The sequence below is a fragment of the Phocoena sinus genome, chromosome 10 (assembly GCF_008692025.1).
Source record: "Phocoena sinus isolate mPhoSin1 chromosome 10, mPhoSin1.pri, whole genome shotgun sequence".
Classification (NCBI taxonomy): domain Eukaryota; kingdom Metazoa; phylum Chordata; class Mammalia; order Artiodactyla; family Phocoenidae; genus Phocoena; species Phocoena sinus.
Window position 1 is genome coordinate 27,295,924 of NC_045772.1, and position 23,549 is coordinate 27,319,472.

Sequence of the window (23,549 nt, forward strand, 5' to 3'; positions counted from 1 at the left end):
GGCTTAGTTGCAAATATGTATTGCAAGCTCTATGGCAATCACTATAAAAGATCTAAAAAAAAAGAAGTATGAGAAATATGCTAAGAAAGAGAAAACAGAATCATATAAAATTATTATTTAAAACCAAAGGCAAGGGCTTCCCTGATGGCGCAGTGGTTGAGAGTCTGCCTGCCGATGCAGGGGACGTGGGTTCATGCCCCAGTCCGGGAGGATCCCACATGCCGCAGAGCAGCTGGGCCCGTGAGCCATGGCCGCTGAGCCTGAGCGTCCAGAGCCTGTGCTCTGCAACGGGAGAGGCCACAACAGTGAGAGGCCCGCGTACCGCAAACAAAAAAAAACCAGAGGCAAAAAAGAGTAGAAGACAAAAATAAGAACAAGGGCAACAAATAGAGAACAGTAACAAATATGGCAGATAGTATTCCAACTGTATCAATAATCACTTTGAATGTCAATGGTCTAAATGCACCGATTAAAAGACAGACATTGTCAGAGTGGATCAAAAAACAAGACCAACTATATGCTGTCTGCAAGAAACCTATTTTAAACATACAGACACATATAGGTTAAAAATAAAGGGATAGAAATGACAACAACAAAAAAACAAACAACCCAATCGAAAAATGGGCAGAAGACCTAAACAGACATTTCTCCAAAGAAGAAATACAGATGGCCAACAGGCACATGAAAAGAGCTCAACGTCTCTAATTATTAGAGAAACGCAAATCAAAACTACAATAAAAAAAAAACAAAAAACTACAATGAAGTACCACCTCACACTGGTCAGAATGGCCATCATCAAAAAATCTACAAACAATAAATGCTGGAGAGGGTGTGGAGAAAAGGGAACCCTCCTCCACTGTTCTTGGAATGTAAATTTGTACAACCATTATGGAGAACAGTACAGAGGTTCCTTAAAAAACTAAAAATAGGGGCTTCCCTGGTGGCGCAGTGGTTGAGAGTCCACCTGCCGATGCAGGGGACACAGGTTCATGCCCCAGTCCGGGAAGATCCCACGTGCCACGGAGTGGCTAGGCCCGTGAGCCATGGCCACTGAGCCTGCGCGTCCGGAGCCTGTGCTCTGCAACGGGAGAGGCCACAACAGTGAGAAGCCCGCGTACTGCAAACAAAACAAACAAACAAACAAAACCTAAAAATAGAACTACCATATCATCTAGCAATCCCACTCCTGGGCATGTATCTGGGGAAAAACATAATTCAAAAAGATACATGCACCCCCAATGTTCACTGCAGCACTATTTACAATAGCCAAGACATGGGAGCCACCTAAATGTCCATTGACAGAGGAACAGATAAAGAAGATGTGGTACATATATACAATGGAATTTTACTCAGCCATAAAAAAGAATGAAATAATGCCATTTGCAGCAACATGGATGGACCTAGAGATTACCATGCTAAGTGAAGTCAGACAGAGAAAGAATATCATATAATAGCACATCTATATGTAGAATCTAATTTTAAAAATGATACAAATGAACTTATTTACAAAACAGAAGCAGACTCACAGATCTCGAAATCAAACTTACGGTTACCAAAGGGGAAACATGGGGGGAGGTGATAAATCAGGAGATTGGGATTAACATATACACACTGCTATATATGAAATAGATAACTAACAAGGACCTACTGTATAGCACAGGGAACTCTTCTCAATATTCTGTAATAACCTATATAGGAAAAGAATCTGAAAAAGAATAGATATATATATATGTATAACTGATTCACTTTGCTGTACACCTGAAACTAACATTGTAAATCAACTATATTAGAATAAATTTTTTAAAAATTAAAACGGCTTTCAATAAAAAGAAAAAGTATCTACCAGGATGTTAATAACAGCATTCTTCCTAACAGGGAACAAACAGAAACAACGATTATGTCTAACAGTATGGAGTTAATTAAATTATGACAATCTAGATTATAAAATAATATGAATCCATTAAATGAGAGTATTTACTGATATGGCAAAAAAATTTAGGATATTAAGTGAAAAAGCAAGTTATAAAACAACATGAATAAATACAATTTTTTTGAAATATATTTATGCAGCAAAATAACAAGATAGGTAGCAAAAATGTGTTATCTTTAGCTGGGGCAATTATGGGTAATTTTATTTTCTATTTATTTAGTCTCTAATTTAAAAAAATAATGATGCATTATACTCATGTTTAAAAAGCAACGTTGGACTTCCCTGGTGGTGCAGTGGTTAGGAATCCACCTGCCAGTGCAGGGGACGCGGGTTCGATCCCTGGTCCGGGAAGATTCCACATGCTGAGGAGTGGCTGGGCCCGTGTGCCACAACTATTAAGCCTGTGCTCTAGAGCCCACGAGCCACAACTACTGAGCCCGTGTGCCAGAACTACTGAAGCCCATGTGCCTAGAGCCCGTGCTCTGCAAAAAGAGAAGCCACCGTGAGGAGAAGACGGCGCAACGCTACAAAATGTAGCCCCCATCGCTGCAACTAGAGAAAGCCCGTGCACAGCAACAAAGACCCAACGCAGCCAAAGATTAATTTAAAAAAAAAGAAAAAGCAACGTCATTAGAAAAGTTAAGTAGCTCAATAGATACTAGTTAAGTAGATACTATGCTCCTTAAGAAGGGCCCATTTTTTGTTATTGGCCTGCCAAAAAGTATAATGCCTCTCCATATGTAGTAGGGGTTCAATAAATGCTTAATGACTAGATCGATAGAATGAATATAATAATGGCCTCACTTAATTTCACTAGGTCATTTACTCTACTAGTCATTCTTACCTAAAGAAGTCCACATATTGTCTGTTGAATGTTAAGTCACTATCCTTTGGCTGAGGAATGTTCAAATTAAACCCTATGTGAGATTGCCCTCTGGTGGTTTCACTGACAATGCTTTTTATCAATTTGAAGTGTGTTAATCCACCTCACCAATGGAAAGAAATATGAGAGTAAGAACAGGGTAGTAAGATTTTCATGAAGCTAAATTTATTCCATTTAAAGAACCATCAGACTTTAGGTACTTTTTAAATTTCTGAAAAAAACAAACAGACCTCTCACAAAGTGTTAGTGATAGTGTATAATAGGTTACTCCTCTGAGGTGGAGAAGCAGAGGGGAAGTGATAGTGGTGATGAAATACGTACTTATTCAGCAACTCATGAAGACCAAAATTCCAGAAACTACAATGTACTATATTTCCAGTACAACAAGAACTAAGTTAATTCTCCAAAGCACTGACATGTGAATGTGTGGTTTGGGCGTCTTACAATTGAACAATCTCTATTTAGTAGATCCTTGTACTTAGAAGAAAATTTGGTATTTAATTAATTTAGTTTTTATGCTTCCTACTTTTATAACATGGCATATCTCAATCTTTGTAAAATTTTGGATATAAATCAACCAGAAAAAAACTATTTTCGAAGCTATGTCACCAAACACAGTTAATATTTCTGATTATCCAACTCTATTGACTTGTTTTTCCTTTGATCTTTCCCCCAAATGAATATTAATGAAAAGAGCATAAACCACTTAAAAACACTTCCTTTCTGTAATAGAGGGTGGCCATTATTAATTATTTTCTTTACTCTTTCCTATTCACTATTCCTTACATTTTACTCAACACTTGACCCTTCACCTTCCTCTATTCAAAGAACTAGATTAAGCAATAGACTTTGAATGTGAAATCATTTTTCACACCAAATTTTAAAATATCACAAATATTGCACAAGTTTGAACAAAGCACCTTTTCACCTTCTTAATACAGACTCCTCACCTCCTAAATAGAAATCACAGGGGCATCAATGCTATTAAGGATCATATATAAGCTGGTAGGGATAATCAACAGAATAGACTATTAACATTTTTGTAAGACTAGTTTAGTAATATTAACATTTTAATCACAGAGTTGTATGCGCTCTGAAGCAAGCATAACTTTTAAGACAGCCAGAAAAAAATCTCAAAATGAATAATATAATATTCTTTCTAGGAAAGCACATTCTTGGGTGAAAGAAAACACCTCTTGTCATAGTGATGCCTTGTAAAAAAGGCTCTGGACAGTTTGGATCCTGGCTCTCCCATTTGCTAGGCAGGTAGGCTTCAAGTCACTTAGCCTTATCTGTAAAATGGGGATGATGCACCTTCTTCAAAGGATTATTGTGAGAATTTAATAATAATGTAAACTAAAGACCTAGCAGGTAGTAGAAACTGATTAAAATGTAACTATCTCCTAGAGCCACAAAAACGGAAACATTGTAACATCTATTTTCTGTGTGGATCTCATGAGTTTCTTTTCAAAGGCAGTTTAAAAATCTTCAGGAGAATCATGCACGTTTTTATTAATCATATTTATACTATTATTTGGCTGATAATGTAAAAGTACTTAATCATACCAGGCACATAAAAATAAATAGTAGACTTTAATAACTCAAAAGGAAAATAAAAATAGGCTTCCGTAAATAAGAATGTGAAATCCAGAACTACTTAATATATATAAAGAAATACACATTCTAATATATGAGAAGACATTTTATTATTTTACTATATAACGTATTAATGAATATATGCAATTTGTATTTTCTCAAATGGCAAATGAGACGCAGGATAACATTTCTCTTTGATTCCTGAAAACCTCAATATCATCTGTCTTTTGGAGGATTCAGTTTCCTACGACGTCTATGATACCTTGAAAAGAAGAAAATATTTAAGATAAGATTATTTTAATACAAGTTAACTGTTCCTGATAGAAATATCAAATTTCTATTACCCTGCTGTTTACTGGTATTCAAAAAAATCAGTGAAACCTAATACACACACACACACAGTTAGACACACCTCAGGTAGAAGATACTTCTTAATAATAAGTCACATTTTCCTGCTGTGAAAATTGTCTTCTATTAATTAAGCATTTGGAAAGTCTTTTTTCAGATCTTGAGGTAGTTTCAATATGGCAATCTGGATGACTGTTCCTTAAACACTGTGAACATGCAGAACGTGCTCTATTAAAGTTTTATTCAAAAGGGGATGATCAGCTGTAAATGGAGGCCTCTAAAGCTGCAAGATCATGTTTTTATAATAAAATACGATTAGTAATATGTATATGGAAAAATGTGTAATATCACAAAAATGGAAGAAATGCAAATTAAACAGTGAAAAACGTTTTTACTTTTTTTTGCAATCACAAATATTTTAAAAATTATAATGCACAATCCAAGTATGAGTATGGTGAAGCAAGTAATATCAGATCCAACTGCTTAAAGTATTAATCAGTATAACACTTTTGAAAAACAGTGTGGTAATACTTAAAAAAATTTTTTTTAATAATCATAATTTTTGACCTAGTAATTCCTCTTCTGGAAATCTATCCTAAAGCAGTAAGTAAGCAGTTAAAATATTAACTACTTTAATATTAAAATATTAATGGGGAAAGGGATGATACAGGATGCAAATTTATATATATAGTATGATAAAAAGCATGTAAAAATTTATGTGAATAAAGATTAAAACCATGTAAAAATTTATGCAAACTAATAAAATTTATGTATAGAAAGAAAAAGAGAAATAAAATGCATTGTTAGCAGTGACTAAGTGATTTCGCCATGAAGAATTCTTTCTTCTTCGCAACATTTCCTTATTTTCTTTATTGAGTTAAGAAAATGTCCGCACAGAGTACATTTGCTTTCGGTGATGAATTCTCTTCAAAAATTCCCTTAAGGCCAGAATCTTGCAAGTTGGTCTGAGCTAATTTTTAACTTTTTTTGCTAGTGTGGACATTCACTGTAAAGATTTCTACACCATAAATGATAAGACATGTTCTTATGCTCTTTAGTTGTTGTGATTAAGATGATCTGGGGGGACTTCCCTGGTGCTGCAGTGGAGAAGACTCTGTGCTCCCAATGCAGGGGGCCTGCGTTCGATCCCTGGTCGGGGAACTAGATCCCACATGCATGCTGCAACTAAGATTCACATGCCACAACTAAGAAGCCCATATGCCACAACTAAGGAGCCCACGTGCTGCAACTAAGGAGCACACCTGCAGCAACTAAGACCTGGTGCAACCAATTAAATAAATAAATGAATTTTTAAAAAAAGATGATCTTCAGTATTTTTTGCTTATCTTAAGGTTTCATAAGGCAACTTTCCTATACACTGTTTTTTGATATTGATTTTTTGACAAATTGCAAAATACAGAAATTAACTTAAAAAAATGAAGCACATCTATATATACTAACATGGAACCCTAAGTTATAGAATAATACATATAGCATAATATCAATTATCTAAATAAACATTTCTACATGTACTTATATTGGCATTGAGAAAATTACGGTTTTCTTAAGGGTTCCAGTTATGTGCCAGATAATCAAGGTTTTACTAGTGCAATAGTATCCCTGAAAGGTGTTCTCTCAAAGCAGTTAGATACCAGAATAGGGGGGTTTGGGAAGTCACAAACTTACTGAAATTATTTATAAAAATTTTGTATATGTGTTTTTCTGGGAAGTGGATTCATAGGTTTCATCAGATTCTCAATGAAGTCTGTGGCCCTAAAAATCTAAGCATTATCCTATAAAAATGTGATTCAGCTTACAATGCTCAACCATTTTCACTACCCAAGACTGACTGAAAATGCTTGAGACCCTGATAGCCCTAAACCTAACAAAGTCGAGCTCTGAAATATGCTCAATAAATGTTAAATAGCATTTACAGATTTCTTATCATGCATGAATGTCAATATATGCTATAATCACTCAGAAGCAAGCACCTGAATTTTAGGGTGCCCTTATAACTTATCATCCAAACTGGGATCCTTTAAAGAATAAAAACCCACTCTATTAATAATTAACAAAAGAGTTAAACTGAGACTGTCCCTGGGAAACCAAAACATATTGTCACCCTTCTTAAATTACACAATGACTCAGTGATATCTGAAAGATTTGTCTACAGTTCTTAGTCCAAGACAGAACTTCACCTCCTGGTTCACAATGCAGCTAGATGTTCAAATGTCTCCTACTCATGGTGGTAGCTAATTTTTGTTGCCTCCATGGAAAAATATTAAAGTAGTCCTTTAAATAAAGTCGTGCAGCTATTCATACATTTATAGAATTGCTTTACATTTCAGAAATTTAGAATTACTTTCTAGATCCTTCTTACTTTCTATCCAGACTTCTTTCAATCCTTCCATCCTTCTTTCTTTCAACATAACTTTACATTTAGTGGAGTTATGTTAGCTATTTTCTTTTTTAAGAGATATTATGAAAATCAGAATCATTCGCTCATTCATTTATTCATTCATTTTAAATGCGTGGAGCATCTACCACGTGCCAGGCACCATTTTTAGGTGCTAAGGTTTCTGTGGTACACAAAACATGACAAAATCCCCACCCTCATGGAGATTACATTCCAGTGTATTAGACAGAAAAACAAGATAAACAAGTTGACCAGGGAAGGCTTCAGTGAGTAAAAATGCAAAATAAGTAAGACAGCTATCTTTGCTGATATCAGCAGGAAAAAGTATTCTATATAGAGTAAACAGCAGGTATAAGGGCTCTGAGGTAGAAGGAAGGGCATGTTCAAGGAACAGAAAAGAGGTCATGTGGCTGGAACAGAGTGAAGAAAGAAGAGAATAGTAGGAAATGAGTGGAAAGGTAAAAGAGGGTCAGATCACATAGGTTCTAGTAGATAATAGTTAAGGCCTATAGCTTTTCTCTAAGTGAGATGGAAAGCTGTTGGAGGGTTTTCAACAGAAAAATTATAAGAACTAGTGGAATTTTTAACAGGATTACTCTGGCTGTGTGCTAAGAACAGACCACAGCGAAGCAAAGACAGAAGTAGGGAGACCAGTTAGAAAGCCACTTCTATGAACCAGGCAAAAGATGGTGGCGTGTACCAGGATGATGGCAGAGGGAATGGTGATAAATGGTCAAATCCGGATACATTTTGGAGATAGAGCCAACAGGGTTTGCTTATAGACCAGATGTTGGGTATGAGACAAAGAGAAAAGTCAAAAATGGCACCAAGATTTCTGGCCCAAGCAGCTAGAACAATGGAACTTGCATTAACTGAGACAGGGAAGGCTGCAAAAGAAGCTGGTTTGTGAGGGACCACGAAAAGCTCAGTTAGAGACACATTAAGTTAGGGATGTCCATTAGACAAGTAGGCCCATGGATATACAGGTCTGGAGGTGAAGGGACAGGAAGAGATAGATTTGGGAGCCAATGCAGATGGTATTTAAAGCCATGAGACTGGATGACATCACTGTCTTAGGGAATGGGACAGAAAAGAGAAGAGAACCAAGGACTGATCCTTGGGAAACTCCAAAATTTAGAGATAAGGGAAATGAAATGGAATCAGCAAGAGAAACCAAGATAGTATATGAACTTTGGGTACATAAACAGAGTTTCAACAAACTTATTATGGTTGAATTAATGAGAAAAACAATGGAAAACTCAAACAAAACCATTAGGAACTCTGCCATATTGCTAAAATGATGTATTTTGCAAAGAATTATAATGGAAGGAATGCTCCACTGACTTTTTTATTTTTTTCATGCCAATTGAGGAAGACTGAAAAAAGGAAAAAGAGCTTGTACACAGATGCTGGCAAGTGAGGGCACTGATATGTCCTGCTTCCTGAGTACTGGCAACACTAGAGGCCAACAGGAGATACCCCAGGGGTTGCAGAGAAGGGCAAAACAACTCAGAATCATGTCCCCAGCAACTATTTACAGAGGAGCTACCTAATGCAAATTGCTACAGGAATACAAAAAAATTGATTTGCATAAGGAGCACCTTTCAAAGAATATGTTTGAAGCCCCATTACTTCAGGTAAATTATAATGTAGTGGCTAAGTTAGTTTAACTTGTTTTCATCACCTGTAATATCATCAAACAGGAAGTAGCAGGAGCCTCATGGTTACATATGCTATTTTTTTAAACCAACCTTTGCACAACTGAATATAAAAATAGTCATTCAGGCAAAGGCAGAGAACAGGGAACTAAAAGTTCAATTTAACCTCAAGCCCAATGTCCTGGATTTCCTCACCACTAATCTCTCACACTAAAAATTCAAACAGTTCTAGTATCCAGTTTCAGTATAAAGCCTAAATCTAAGAAGACTCTTTGAATTGCCATCCTAAAGCAAACAGGATCACCAGGATTAGGAAACAGTAATATCCAAATCATAAATTTAGTGGTAACAATTTTAACCTTCGATCTCCAGACTTGAGATAATCTAATCTCCAGTGCTTATTGCCTACTAGACTATTTCAGCATCAATTCTGTATAGTCATACTACATATACTCTCAGTCCACCCTACCATGGGTGAGGCCAATAATTAAATGCAGGTAGGTTTGGGATTGGATGAGGTGGGCAACACCCTGGGATCATAAAGCCTCTGCTGACCTTGACTCAGAATTTGATAATGAAGAACATCTTAATCCACAGGTGACCTACCTAGATAAAATGGAAATTAGATAAATCCACATGAATTGATAGCTGAACTCTGGGAATAAAACTTCCAAGAATCACTGGGAAATTTACCAGCAGACCAACCCAAAGACTAGCATAAAGTATGGTCTCAAAGAAAAACTGAACACCTTCAAGAAGCTGTGAAGATAATTAGGTAAGATAATATTCCATCAGACAGTAACTTAACACACATACATTCTATTAAAGATATTTTATTAGAGGTCTTCTGGTAAACTACAAAACAGAAGTTGCATTCCTGATAAAGACAGAATAATTGAGAGCAAACGATGAAAACAAAAAATTACCCACAAATATAACACTGACAGATCTCTAATAACAGATATCTAATATCTAATATAGTTGCATAGTTACGCTAATGGGGTGGTAGCTATTCAAAGTGACTATAATCAAATTAAATTTCATGAAAAAAGTGAGCTAAGGGCAAATGGCAGAGGAAGAGTGAAAGTCCTGAAAATCAAGACAGAATGCACTGAAGATGACTTGACACTGAAATGAGAAGTCACATTGGATAAAAAAGCAAAATCCAACTATATTCTATTCATTAAAAAAGACCCACTTTAAACTTAAAAATTTTTACACAACAAAGGAAACCATAGGGCTTCCCTGGTGGCGCAGTGGTTGAGAGTCCGCCTGCCTATGCAGGGGACACGGGTTCATGCCCCGGTCCGGGAAGATCCCACATGCCCCGGAGCGGCTAGGCCTGTGAGCCATGGCCGCTGAGCCTGCATGTCCGGAGCCTGTGCTCCGCAACAGGAGAGGCTACAACAGTGAGAGGCCCGCGTACCGCAAAAAAAAAAAAAAAAAAAACCATAAACAAAATGAAAAGACAACCCACAGAATGGGAGAAAATATTTGCAAACGATGCAACCAACAAGGGACTAATCTCCAAAATATACAAACAGCTCATGCTGCTCAATATCAAAAAACAAAAAACCCAATCAAAAATTGGACAGAAGATCTAAATAGACATTTCTCCAAATACAGACAAACAGTTGGCCAAAAAGCACATGAAAAGATGCTCAACATCACTAATTATTAGAGAAATGTAAATCAAAACTTCACTAAGGTATCATCTCACACTGGTCAGAATGGCCATCATCAAAACATCTACAAACAATAAATGTTGGAGAGGGTGTGGAGAAAAGGGAACCCTCCTCCACTGTTCTTGGAATGTAAACTGCTACAACCATTATGGAGAACAGACAGAGGTTCCTTAAAAAACTAAAAATAGAACTACCATATCATCTAGCAATCCCACTCCTGGGCATATATCTGGGGAAAAACATAATTCGAAAAGATACATGCACCCCAATGTTCACTGCAGCACTATTTACAATAGCCAAGACATGGGAGCCACCTAAATGTCCATCAACAAGAGGAATGGATAAAGAAGATGTGGTACATATATACAATGGAATTTTACTCAGCCATAAAAAAGAATGAAATAATGCCATTTGCAGCAACATGGATGGACCTCGAGATTACCATGCTAAGTGAAGTAAGTCAGGCAGAGAAAGAATATCATAAAATAGCACATCTATATGTAGAATCTAATTTTTAAAATGATACAAATGAACTTATTTACAAAAGAGAAACAGACTCACAGGTCTCGAAATCAAACTTATGGTTATCAAAGGGGAAACATGGGGGAGAGTGATAAATCAGGAGACTGGGATTAATATATACACACTACTACATATAAAATAGATTGACAAGGACCTACTGTATAGCACAGGGAACTCTACTCAATATTCTGTAATAACCTATATGGGAAAAGAATCTGAAAAATCTGCACACACATACACATATATATAACTGATTCACTCTGCTGTACACCTGAAACGAACACAATATTGTAAGTCAACTATATTCCAATAAAAACTTTAAAACTTTAAAAATAAATAAATAAAATAAATATTATACCATGTTAAAAAAACACAACACTCTAAATATAAAGACACATGTAGGTTAAAAGTAAAAGAATAGAAACAGATATATCATGCAAACCCTAATGAAAAGAAGGCTGAACAGGCTATATTAATACTAGACAAATTAGATTTCATAATAAGAAATATCAGTGGAAATAAAAAAGAACACTTCATAAAGATAAGGTGTCGACTTATCAAGAGAATATAACAATAATAAATGAATATACACCTAATAACAGAGCTTCAAAACATATGAAGACAAAACAGAACTGGGAGGAGAAACAGAAAAATCTGTGATTACAGTTGCAGATTTCAACATTCCTCTCATAATAACTGATTAAATAAACAGAAAATTAGGCTGGAGAAAACTTGTACACTACCAACAGCCAAGTAGACCTAATTGATATTTTTAGAAAACTACCCACAACCATGGCACAATATACACTTTCTTTTCAAATACACATTCACTAAGGCAGACAATAATCTCGGACATTAAACAAATCTCAATTAACCTAAAGACTGAAACCATACAAACTATGTTTCGTGATCACAACAGAATTAAAGTAGAAACCAGGAACAGAAAGATATTGGAGGGACTTCCCTGGTGGTCCAGTGGGTAAGACCCTGCACTTCCAATGCAAGGGACCCAGGTACGATTCCTGCTCGGGGAACTAGATCCCACACACGTGTCGCAAATAAGTAGCCCGCATGTCACAACTAGGAGTCCACACACCGCGATCCTGCAGCTAAAGATCCCGCATGCCGCAACTAAGACCCAGTGTAGCCAAAATAAATAAATAAATAAAATTTTTTTAAAAAGATATTGGAAAAATTCAAAACATCTGGAAATTAACTCACTGCTAAGTAACTCTTGGGTCAAAGAAGAAATCACAGGGAAATCAGGAAACAGTTTGAACTGAATAAAAAACAAAACGTATCAAAATTTCTGGGATGTAGCTAAAAGAGGGCTGAAAGGGAAATTTATAGCATTAAATGCTTAAGGAAGACAGACTTCCAAACAATAAGCCTTAAGAAACCAGAAAAAGAACAAATTAAACCCAGAATAAGCAAAAGGAATAAAACAACAGAGAGCAAAATTTTATGAAATTAAAAACAGAAAAACAATAGAATCAATTAAACCAATAGCTGGTTCTCAAAAAGACCAAAACAACGGAATAAGGAAGGTGAGTTCACTACAGATCATAAAAATATTAAAAGAATGACAAAATATGAACAAATACACAATTTAGATGAAATGAGCAAATACCTTGATATAAACTACCAAAGTTCCCTCAAGATGAAACAAATAAACTGAATAGCCCTAGCTATTGACTACAGTAATTGGATTTGTAGTTAAAAATCCTCCCACAAAGAAAACTCCAGACCCAGACAGCTTCACTGGTGAATTCTAACATTAAGAAAGAAATAATAACCATCCTACAAATACTCTTGCAAAAAAACTGAAGGGGAGGGAATACTTCTAAACTCATTCTAAGATACAAGCATTACTTGATACCAAAACCAGGGAAAAATATTATAAAATACAGACCAATATCCCTAAAAACAAAGATGTAAAACTTCTACCCAAAATTTTAACAAATCACAACCAACAATACATTAAAAAAATAATATATCATGATCAACTGGGGTTTAGCCAAGGAATGAAAGATTGGTTCACATTTAAAATCATTCAATTTAATCCATCATATTAAAGACTAAACAACAAAAATTACATGATCATCTTAAAAAATACAGGAAAAGCATCAAACAAAATTCAACACCCATTCATGATAAAAACTCTCCATACTAGGAATAGGAGGGACCTTCTCAACCTGATAAAGGGCATCTACAAAAGGACCCATACTGGCTTCCCTGGTGGTGCAGTGGTTGAGAATCCGCCTGCCAATGCCTGGGACACGGGTTTGATCCCTGGTCAAGGAAGATGCCACATGCTGCAGAGCAACTAAGCCCATGCACCACAACTACTGAGCTTGCATGCCGCAACTACTGAAGCCTGCGTGCCTAGAGCCTGTGCCCTGCAAGAGAAGCTACCGCAATGAGAAGCCCGCACACAACAAAGAGTAGCTAGTCCCGGCTCACCGCAACTAGAGAAAGCCCACACGCAGCAACGAAGACCTAACTCAGCCAAAAATAAATAAATAAATAAAATTTATTAAAAAAAAAAAAAGACCCATACTGAACATCATGGTTAATATTTAGATGATTTTTTTAAATAAATTAATTTACTTTTGGCTGCTTTTTAATATGTTCCTAGGAGTTTTCTGCATAGATGATCATGCCATCATTGAATAAAGACAATTTTACTTCTCCTTTTACAATCTGTATGCTTTTTATTTCTTTCTCTTGTCCTATTGCACTGCTTAGGACCTTTAGTACACTGTTGAGTATAAGTGTTGAGTGTGGACATCATTGCCCTTTTCCCAGTTTTAGTGGGTCTTTAAACATTAAGTATGGGCTTCCCTGCTGGCATAGTGGCTAAAAATCCACCTGCCAATGCAGGGGACATGGGTTTGAGCCCTAGTCCAAGAAGCCAAAGCAATCTTGAGGGAAAAAAACGGAGCTGGAGGAATCAGGCTCCCGGACTTTATACTACAAAGCTACAGTGATCAAGACAATATAATATGGTACTGGCACAAAAAAAGAAATATAGATCAATGGAACAGGATAGAAAGCCCAGAGATAAACCCACACACCTAGGTCAACTAATCTATGACAAAGGAGGCAAGGATATACAATGGAGAAAAGACAGTCTCTTCAATAAGTGGTGCTGGAGAAACTGGACAGCTACATGTAAAAGAATGAAATTAGAACACTCCCTAACACCATACACAAAAATAAACTCAAAATGGATTAAAGACCTAAATGTAAGGCCAGACACTATAAAACTCTTAGAGGAAAACACAGGAAGAACACTCTTTGACATAAATCACAGCAAGATCTTTTCTGACCCACCTCCTAGATTAATGGAAATAAAAAGAAAAATAAACAAATGGGACCTAATGAAACTTAAAAACTTTTGCACAGCAAAGGAAACTATAAACAAGATGAAAAGACAACCCTCAGAATGGGAGAAAATATTTACAAACAAATCAATGGACAAAGGATTAATCTCCAAAATATATAAACAGCTCATGCAGCTCAATATTAAAAAACCAAAAAACCCAATCAAAAAATGGGCAGAAGGGGCTTCCCTGGTGGCGAGTGGTTAAGAATCTGCCTGCCAATGCAGGGGACACAGGTTCGAGCCCTGGTCCAGGAAGATCCCACATGCCGCAGAGCAACTAAGCCTGTGCACCACAACTACTGAGCCTGCGTTCTAAAGTCCACAAGCCACAACTACTGAGACCAAGTGCCAAAACTACTGCAGCTCTCACGGCTAGAGCCCATGCTCTGCAACAAGAGAAGCCACTACAGTGAGAAACCCGCCCACGGCAACAAAGAGTAGTCCCCGCTCACCGCAACTGAAGAAAGCCTGCGTGCAGCAACAAAGACCCAACACAGCCAAACTAAATAAATTAAAAAAAAAAAAATGGGCAAAAGACCTAAATAGACATTTCTCCAGGGAAGACATACAGATGGCCAAGAGGCACATGAAAAGTTACTCAACATGACTAATTGCTAGAGAAATGCAAATCAAAACTACAATGAGGTATCACCTCACACCAGTTACAATGGGCATCATCAGAAAATCTACAAACAACAAATGCTGGAGAGGGTGTGGAGAAAAGGGAACCCTCTTGCACTGTTGGTGGGAATGTAAATTGATACAGCCACTATGGAGAATAGTATGGAGGTTCCTTCAGAAACTAAAAATAGAATTATCATATGACCCAGCAATCCCACTACTGGGCATATGCCCAGAGAAAACCATAATTCAAAAAGACACAGGCACCCCAGCGTTCACTGCAGCACTATTTGCAATAGCCAGGGCATGGAAGCAACGTAAATGCCCATCAACAGACAAATGGATAAAGAAGATGTGGTACATATGTACAACAGAATATTACTCAGCCATAAAAAGGAACAAAACTGGGTCGTTTGTAGAGACGTGGATGGATCTAGAGACTGCCATACAGAGTGAAGTGAGTCAGAAAGAGAAAAACAAAAATCGTATATTAATGCATATATGTGGAATCTAGAAAAATGGTACCGATGAGCCAGTCTGCAAGGCAAAAATAGAGACACAGATGTGGAGAACAAAAGTATGGACACCAAGGGGGGAAAGCGGGGGCGGGTGGGGGGGTGGTGGGATGAATTGGGAGATTGGGATTGACATATATACACTAATATGTACAAAATAGGTAACTAATAAGAACCTGCTGTATAAAAAAAATAAAATAAAATTGAAAAAAAAGCTACTAGAATTATCTCAAGATCACAGGATACAATGTCAATATACAAGAATCCACTGTATTTCTATATATGAATAATAATCCACTGAAAATTTAAATTAAAAATACTATTTACAATAGCATAAAGAATACAAAATGTTTGGGATAAATTTAACAAAAAATGTACAATATTCATACACTGCAAACTATAAAACACTGTTAAGTGATATTTTTTAAAAGACCTAAATAATGGAGAAATATACTGTTTTAATCGATGGGACGATTCAATACTGTTAAGACATCAATTCTCCTGAAATTGATCTAGAGACTGAATGCAATCTCCTTCAAAATCCCTGCAAGCTTTTTGTAGAAACAGATAAGCTGATTCTAAAAGTTGTAAGAAAATGCAAAAGACCTATGACTGCTAAGACAACTTTTTAAAAAAGAACAAAATTAGAAGACTTACTCTACCTGGTTTCAAGACTTTAGTTACAATAGCCCAAACTGTGTGGTATTCCAAAGACGAACATATATTAATGGAACAAAATAGAGTCCAGGACCCACATATATGGTTTCAATAAGGGTGTTAGGGCAATTTAATGGGGAAAGATAATACTTTCAACTAGTGGTTGGGACAACTGGATATACATAAGCAAAAAAAAAAAAGATCCCCAACCTATGCCTCACACCATACATAAAAATTAAAACTCTGGGAAGAAAACATAGTAGAAAGTCTTAGTGACCTTTGGTTAGGCAAAGATTTTTTAAGTAGGATGCAAAAAGCCTGAAAAATTTGTAAACTGAACTTCACCAAAATTAAAAAACTTCTGATCTTCAAAGTATACTATTAAGGACATAAAAAAGCAAGCCACAGACAGGGAGAAAATACTTGCAAAACATTTGTCCCATAAAGGACTTTGATCCACAAGTTTTACACCTTAATAAGAAAACCAATCTGCTTTTTAAAAAATAGGCAAAAGATTTGTACAGATACTTAACCAAGTAACAAAAAAAACAAAAAAACAAATGTATGCATTGCCAATAAGCACATGAAAAGATGCTCAAAATGATTAGTAATTCAACATAAATTAAAACCACAATGAAATACTACTACTCACCCAACAGAATGATTGAAATTTTAAAAACTGATAATATCAAGTGTTGGGAAGGATGTAGAGCAACTAGAACTCTCACACTGCTAAGTGGGAATGTAAAATGGTTCAGCCACTTTAACTGTGGCTCATGAATTTAAACATGTCCTTATCACATGACCAAGTAATCCTACCCCTAGATATTTACTGAAGAGAAATAAAAACATGTCCATACAATGACTTGTACTTGAATGTTTATGCAGCTTTATTTACAGCCAACAAACTGGAAAGAACCCAAAATGTCCACCTGGTTAATAGATAAACAAACTGTGGTCTATCCATACAAGGGAATACTACTCAGAGTAAAAAGGGACAAACTACTGGTATACACAACAACATGGATGAATCTTGAAAGCATTGTACATAGTGAAATAAGTCAGACACAAAAGGTTATGTACTGTATAATTCCATTTACATGAAATTCTAGAAAGGGTAAAACATGAAATTCTAGAAAGGGTAAAACATGAAATTCTAGAAATCCATGAAATTCTAGAAAGTGATAGAAAGCAGAGAAGTAATTGCCCAGGGTGAGGGTTACAGGAAGGGAACTGACTGCAAAAGGGCATGGAAGAACTTTCTGGCATTATGAGAATAGTCTATATTATGATTGTAGTAGTGATTATGAAATGTAGCAGGATGCTATGGTCCTTGCCCCCCATGTCCTCAGCCTGCCTTATGTCTGTGGAAAAACTTTAGCCAATGAATAAGTTTAATCAGAGAAGTGAGAAAATGCATAAACAAAGGAAAACAGCCCAACAAGACTAACAGCCCAACAAGACAAGTTTAGTCATTAAGCATAGTCAAAGACCTTTAGTTCCTCTTCAAGGGCTGTAGATAATATTCTGAGCCGTATCCTGTGAGCTGTCTTATAGATACTGAAACCCCCACCAGGAGGAAGAAGTTAATTACATGATGACCAGACTGCAGCCATGACATAAGCTGCCACAATTCCGAGAGCTGGGCTCAAAGAAATGGGAACAAACCAACCCTGGAACTGAAGATTAACTGTACTCAAAACAAAACAAAACAAAATCAAGACCACTGATAACCAATTTCAAGATGACTGTCAGAGCTGACTGTGCTGCTTCTGCATCTAGCTCCCTCCCTCTGTCTATAAAAGCTTTTGCCCACTGATAGTCAGTGGGGGGCTCAGCCTTTGGACAGGCAGCAGTAAACCACCCCCACCTTGTGTGCCAGCCTCCAAAATAAAGCAAACTTTCCTTTCCACCAACCTTGCCTCTTTATTGGCTTTTGAGTGGCAAGTAGCTAGACCCCCATTTTCAGCAACAATTATACAACTGTATACATTTGTTAAAACGCATCGAACTGTGTACTTAAACTGGTGAATGCTTTACTTAAAACATTTGTCAAAACTCATGAAGTTGTATACTTAAAACTGGTAAATTTGAAGTATGTAAATTATACCTCAAAAGAGCCTAGTTAAGAAAAGATGCTTCAGGGAGTTCCCTGGTGGTCTAGTGGTTAGGATTTGGCACTTTCACTGCCATGGCCCAGGTTCAGTCCCTGGTCGGGGAAATGAGATGCCACAAGCCAAGTGGCACAGTCAAAAAAGAAAAAAGATGCTTCTAAAAGAATAAGAGAAAAACTATGAGTAGGTGACAATGTTAATAATTACATTACCACATTATTACTGTACATATACTGTATGCCAGGTGCTTAACTTAAATGATTATATTTTATCTCAAAACCACCAAGTGAATTAGGCATTATTATTTCTACTTTCTTTAATAGATAATAAGATTGAATAACTAGCTAGTAAGTAGCAGAGACAAGATGATTTGAGTCAGTCTGGCCTCTAACAAAAACTTGTACTCTCAAAAAAGTGTTCTACTTTATTGGAGTTCAAAAAGCACAAAATTGAGTATAATATGAGGTTGGGCTATTCACATAGGTAGAGTTTAACAGTGTTCATCTATGGGAAATAGGGCATTAGTAGGTATAAAAAAGATTTTTATTTTATACTTTAAATACTTCTGAATTGTTTAAAAATATTTCTTAAACAAGCATTTTATACCTTTCAGTAACATATTTAAAAAGATGTTATAGGGGGCTTCCCTGGTGGCGCAGTGGTTAAGAATCTGCCTGCCAATGCAGGGGATACGGGTTCTGTCTCTGGTCTGGGAAGATCCCACATGCCACGGAGCAACTAAGCCCGTGAGCCACAACTACTGAGCCTGCGCTCTGGAGCCCGCAAGCCACAACTACTGAGCCCATGTGCCACAACTACTGAAGCCCATGCACCTACAGCCCGTGCTCCACAACAAGAAGCCACCACAATAAGAAGATCGAGCACCGGAACAAAGAGTAGCCCCCGCTTGCTGCAACTAGAGAAGGTCCGCGTACAGCAACAAAGACCCAATGCAACCAAAAATAAGTTTTAAAAAATGTTTAAAAAGATGTTATATATCTCTAATTATTAAATTCATAATGGGTCCCATTCTTCTGTTATAAATCTAAAATTGTGAAATATTTAGTAAAACATCCTTCTATATACTGCCTGATGTTTAAGAGGTGCTAACATCTAGAAACCATTTGAAATGGCTTACATTAATCCAAAATATATATGTAGATACCAAATAAATACTTGTTGAGTATCAGTAATCACACATTAGCTTATTTAAAATTTTGAAAGATGATGCATCACAAGCATAATGCCTACAGGTTAAAATTTTCTTTATATACATAAGCTAGCATCTAGAGTTTTCCTGTTGAACTCTTTATTAGGAGAGACATTGGGATAATCAATTGAGTCTAACTAAAGTCTGCTTATAACTGAAAGTGCCTAGAAATCCTGATGCAACAAGACATACCATAGAGATTAAATTAATTAACAGTCAAAGCTAATTAGCAGTGATAAGATTAAATAAGTAATAAGATTAAACATAGGTGGGGTACTAGACAAAAATGTCTAGAGATAACATGTTTGGTTTTAAGACTCCCCAATGGTCTTCTTGCCTTCAGTCTTGCCCCCTTTATGTTACACATCTACAGAGGATTTTCATAACTTCAGCGATTTGGTTATGAACAAAAGATGGCAAAAAAACTGCAGCAACATGAAACATGCAGGAAAGAAACAGGTACTGAAAGCCATTATAGAAAAATTTCAAGGTGGGGCTTGAACTAAAGTATCTACCTAATGGGACAGAAATAAAAGATAAACATGAACAATGTTATGAATCATGGAAAGAAATCTTAGAATACAGCAGTGATTTAGATACGGGGCTATATAATGGCTTGCTAATTTGTTTTCCCATAACCTAACTTACAACTACAAAGAGGGAATGCATAAACAAAGTGGATACAAAATAAGAAAGAAAAATCAAGGAAGGGGACATAAAACAGATGCAGAAATTGAAAGACATTATGGTGGTCAAGAGATAAATGGATAAAGAAGATGTGATAAATACATACAATGGAATATTACTCAGCCATAAAAAAAGAATGAAATTCTGCCATTTGCAGTGACATAGATGGACCTAGATAATATTATATATTTTTTTAAAACTTTAGTTTTATTTATCTATTTATTTTTGGCCACGCAGTGTGGTTTGCGGGATCCTAGTTCCTGACCAGGGATTGAACTTATGCCCTCGGCAGTGAAAGCGTGAAGTCCTAACCACTGGACCACCAGGGGATTCCCAGTATTAAGTTTAGTGAAACAAGTCAGAGAAAGACAAATACTCTATGTTATCACTTACATGTGAAATCTAAAAAGTAAACCAAACAAATGTATATAACAAAACAGAAACAGAAGACTCACATATATAGCAAACAAACTCCAGTGGGGAGAGAAAAGGGGAAGGGGCAAGATACAGGTATGGGATTAAGAAACACAAACTGCTATGTATAAAATAAATAAACAAAAAGGATATATTGCACAACACAGCAAAATATAGCCATTATTTTCTATTAACTTTAAATGGAGTATAATCTATAAAAATATTCAATAATGTAACATTGTAGGTTGACTGTACTTTGACAAATAAAAACAAATACTGTTTTACCTTAAAAAAAAAAAGGCTCTACAGGAGTTCCCTGGTGGCACAGTGGTTAAGAATCTGCCTGCCAATGCAGGGGACATGGGTTCGAGCCCTGGTCTGGCAAGATCCCAAATGCCATGGAACAACTAAGCCCGTGGGCCACAACTACTGAGTCTGTGCTCTAGAACCCATGTGCCACAACTACTGAGCCCGTGCGCCTAGAGCCCGTGCTCCACAACAAGAGAAACCACCACAATGAGAAGCCCGCTCCCGCTTGCCACAACTAGAGAAAGCCCACATGCAGCAACGAAGACCCAACGCAGACAAAAATAAATACATAAAATAAATAAATTTATTTTTAAAAAAAAAGGCATTACAGTGGTCAAAAAAAAAAAATCACAGATTTTTTCCTTGGGAAATTGATACAGAAATATCACTTCTATTACAGGAAGATTATTAAGGGAGGGGCTTTTTTAAGACGGGAAAAGAAGAGTTGTGTTTTGTTATAATGAATTTAAAACTTTGGACAGTTATCTAGTTAGTAATATTCTAAGAACAATGACATTGGGAATAAGGCTGAGGAAATTAAAAAATGTATAATGGAGCAGGTTGCATGTCATCTATATAATGAATGTAACTGAAGCTCTCAGAACAAATTTTAGCAAGACATGGAGTATAAGGCAGAGCCCTGAGGAATCTCTACTGTAACTACAGATAAGGGAGAAAGTACCTTCTAAAGAGAAACTAAAAAAGTAAACCAAGCTCCAGGTCCATACATGCACCTACTTTCAGAACTGCTCCCCACCAGATGATCCAGAGTCTTCAGACTCAACATAACCAACAATAGGTTCATCTTCCTCACTCTCTACTGTTTCTCCACTTGTATGAGTGGCACCACCATCCACCTGAACACCTCTGTCAGAAACTTGAGAGGTCTCCTATCTCTCTCTTTAACTTTCCCCCTTTCTGTTCCCGTTGCTGGTCCTTTCATGTAGATCTTCAACAAATTTCACCTGGACTATTTTAACAGTTTCATAGCAAGTCCCTCTGACTCCAATCTTTCCACGTATCACCTTATCCCAAATACAGAACCTACTTAAGGATTTCCTAATGCATAAACTTTGGGGATGTCAGTTTGATTCTTAGAATTTGGCAATGAAAATAAAACCTAAACTCCTCAGTACGACACAAAATCCTTCATAAGACCCTTCTTACATTCCCTCCTCATATTCTGGGTCCCATCCAAGCTGAACTACTTGCAGTTTCCCCAGCTTACTCTATGACATACTGTTCTCAGCCTGTGAAGCCTTTTCCCCATTCTGCATGGCTAACTCCTAACCATCCTTCAAATGTCAATCTCTTGATTTGTTTATTTACTCTACTATCTTCCTTCCTTGACTATTAACAACTTACAAACAACGATTGTGTTTCTGATCACCCATCACTTCAAGCAGCTCAATGATTGCATATTCATTAATTCCATAAGCATGTCCTGCCATAAATGTGCCAGCCCAGTGCTAGTTACTGGGTGAGTAAAAGCAAAGTGAATAAAACAAGTGAATAAAAACAAAGTTTGCTCAAACAAACAATTTTAAAAAGCCACGTTTTAGTTTCTTAGTTTAGTAGGGAATAAGATAGATATGAAAGAAATAAGAATCAAAAGAAGTAAACAAATTAAAGCCAGAATTAGATACGAGGTAAGAATCAATGTAATAAAATGTGAGTACTGGGAAACAGAGGGGCAACTGTAGTTCCTAAAGGAACTGAGAAATATATATACTTCCCAATCATTTGCTATACCCCAATTTTTTCTGCAATAACTCAAAATCTGTTAAATAAATGGATAGAGGGCTGAGGACAAGATCAAGTATTCATCAAGAAGATGAATAAAAACAATACATAAAATGACTACATCACGGAATGGAAAAATTTTCAAGAACTCTTGCAAAATTCCCTGAAAGCTTTGGTTAAACTCCCCCACTAAAATAAAGGAAAAGAAGTACTATTTCATTTTAGCTATATATATGTAGATTTAAAAATACAATTTAATAGGTGATCATACTGGGTGTTAATTCCTTCATGCAAAGTACAACCTCAAAAGTTTGTTAATAGAAGTAAAGTTATGTATTTCTGTAGGGTTCAGTGAGAGTTGAAGAAGAAAAGAAAATAGAACTTACTGTCCACGAGGATACCAACGGTGCTTAGTAGTAAAGAACATTTTGCTAAGTTGTTCTATCATGGGTCCTTGCTCTAAGTATTCACCTTTTTCTTCTAATCTGGTTTTCAGCACTAGATCATGTGTTTCTTCATTATTCTGCACAGGATCTGGCCGAGGGATAGGCTGCAAAATAATCAGCAATGAACAAATCAAAACGTAGGAATGTTAGCCAGCATCTGATTGAGTTTACAGTAAAATAATTACCACACTGAGTACTTCATTTTCGTACCTAAAGGTGGGTAAATAAGTCATCAGAACAGTTTCACTTAGCTGCACTATTCATTAAAGAATCAGAATTTTTTTTTGGCCACACCAGGCAGGATCTTAGTTCCCTGACCAGGGATCAAACCCGTGCCCCCTGCAGTGGAAGAACAGAGTCCTAACCACTGGATTGTCAGGGAATTCCCCAGAAATATTTTTCTTCTC

General features: G+C 36.5%; 1 protein-coding gene across 13 annotated transcripts in view; it reads right to left on the bottom strand.

The window, feature by feature from the left end:
* Positions 1-4,500: 4,500 nt before the first annotated feature.
* Positions 4,501-23,549, bottom strand: part of MRPL42 (mitochondrial ribosomal protein L42) — a 32,363-nt gene continuing 13,314 nt past the window's right edge. For 12 of the 13 annotated variants that reach the window (XM_032646999.1, XM_032647002.1, XM_032646998.1 and 9 more), the window contains 2 exons: positions 23,083-23,246; positions 4,501-4,671 (listed from right to left, as the gene is read on the bottom strand). In XM_032646999.1, the coding sequence (XP_032502890.1) occupies positions 4,626-4,671; positions 23,083-23,246 (210 nt within the window). In that variant the 3' untranslated portion in view covers positions 4,501-4,625. The remainder of the gene's footprint in view (positions 4,672-23,082; positions 23,247-23,549) is intronic. The other variant, XM_032647009.1, reaches the window with a different exon arrangement.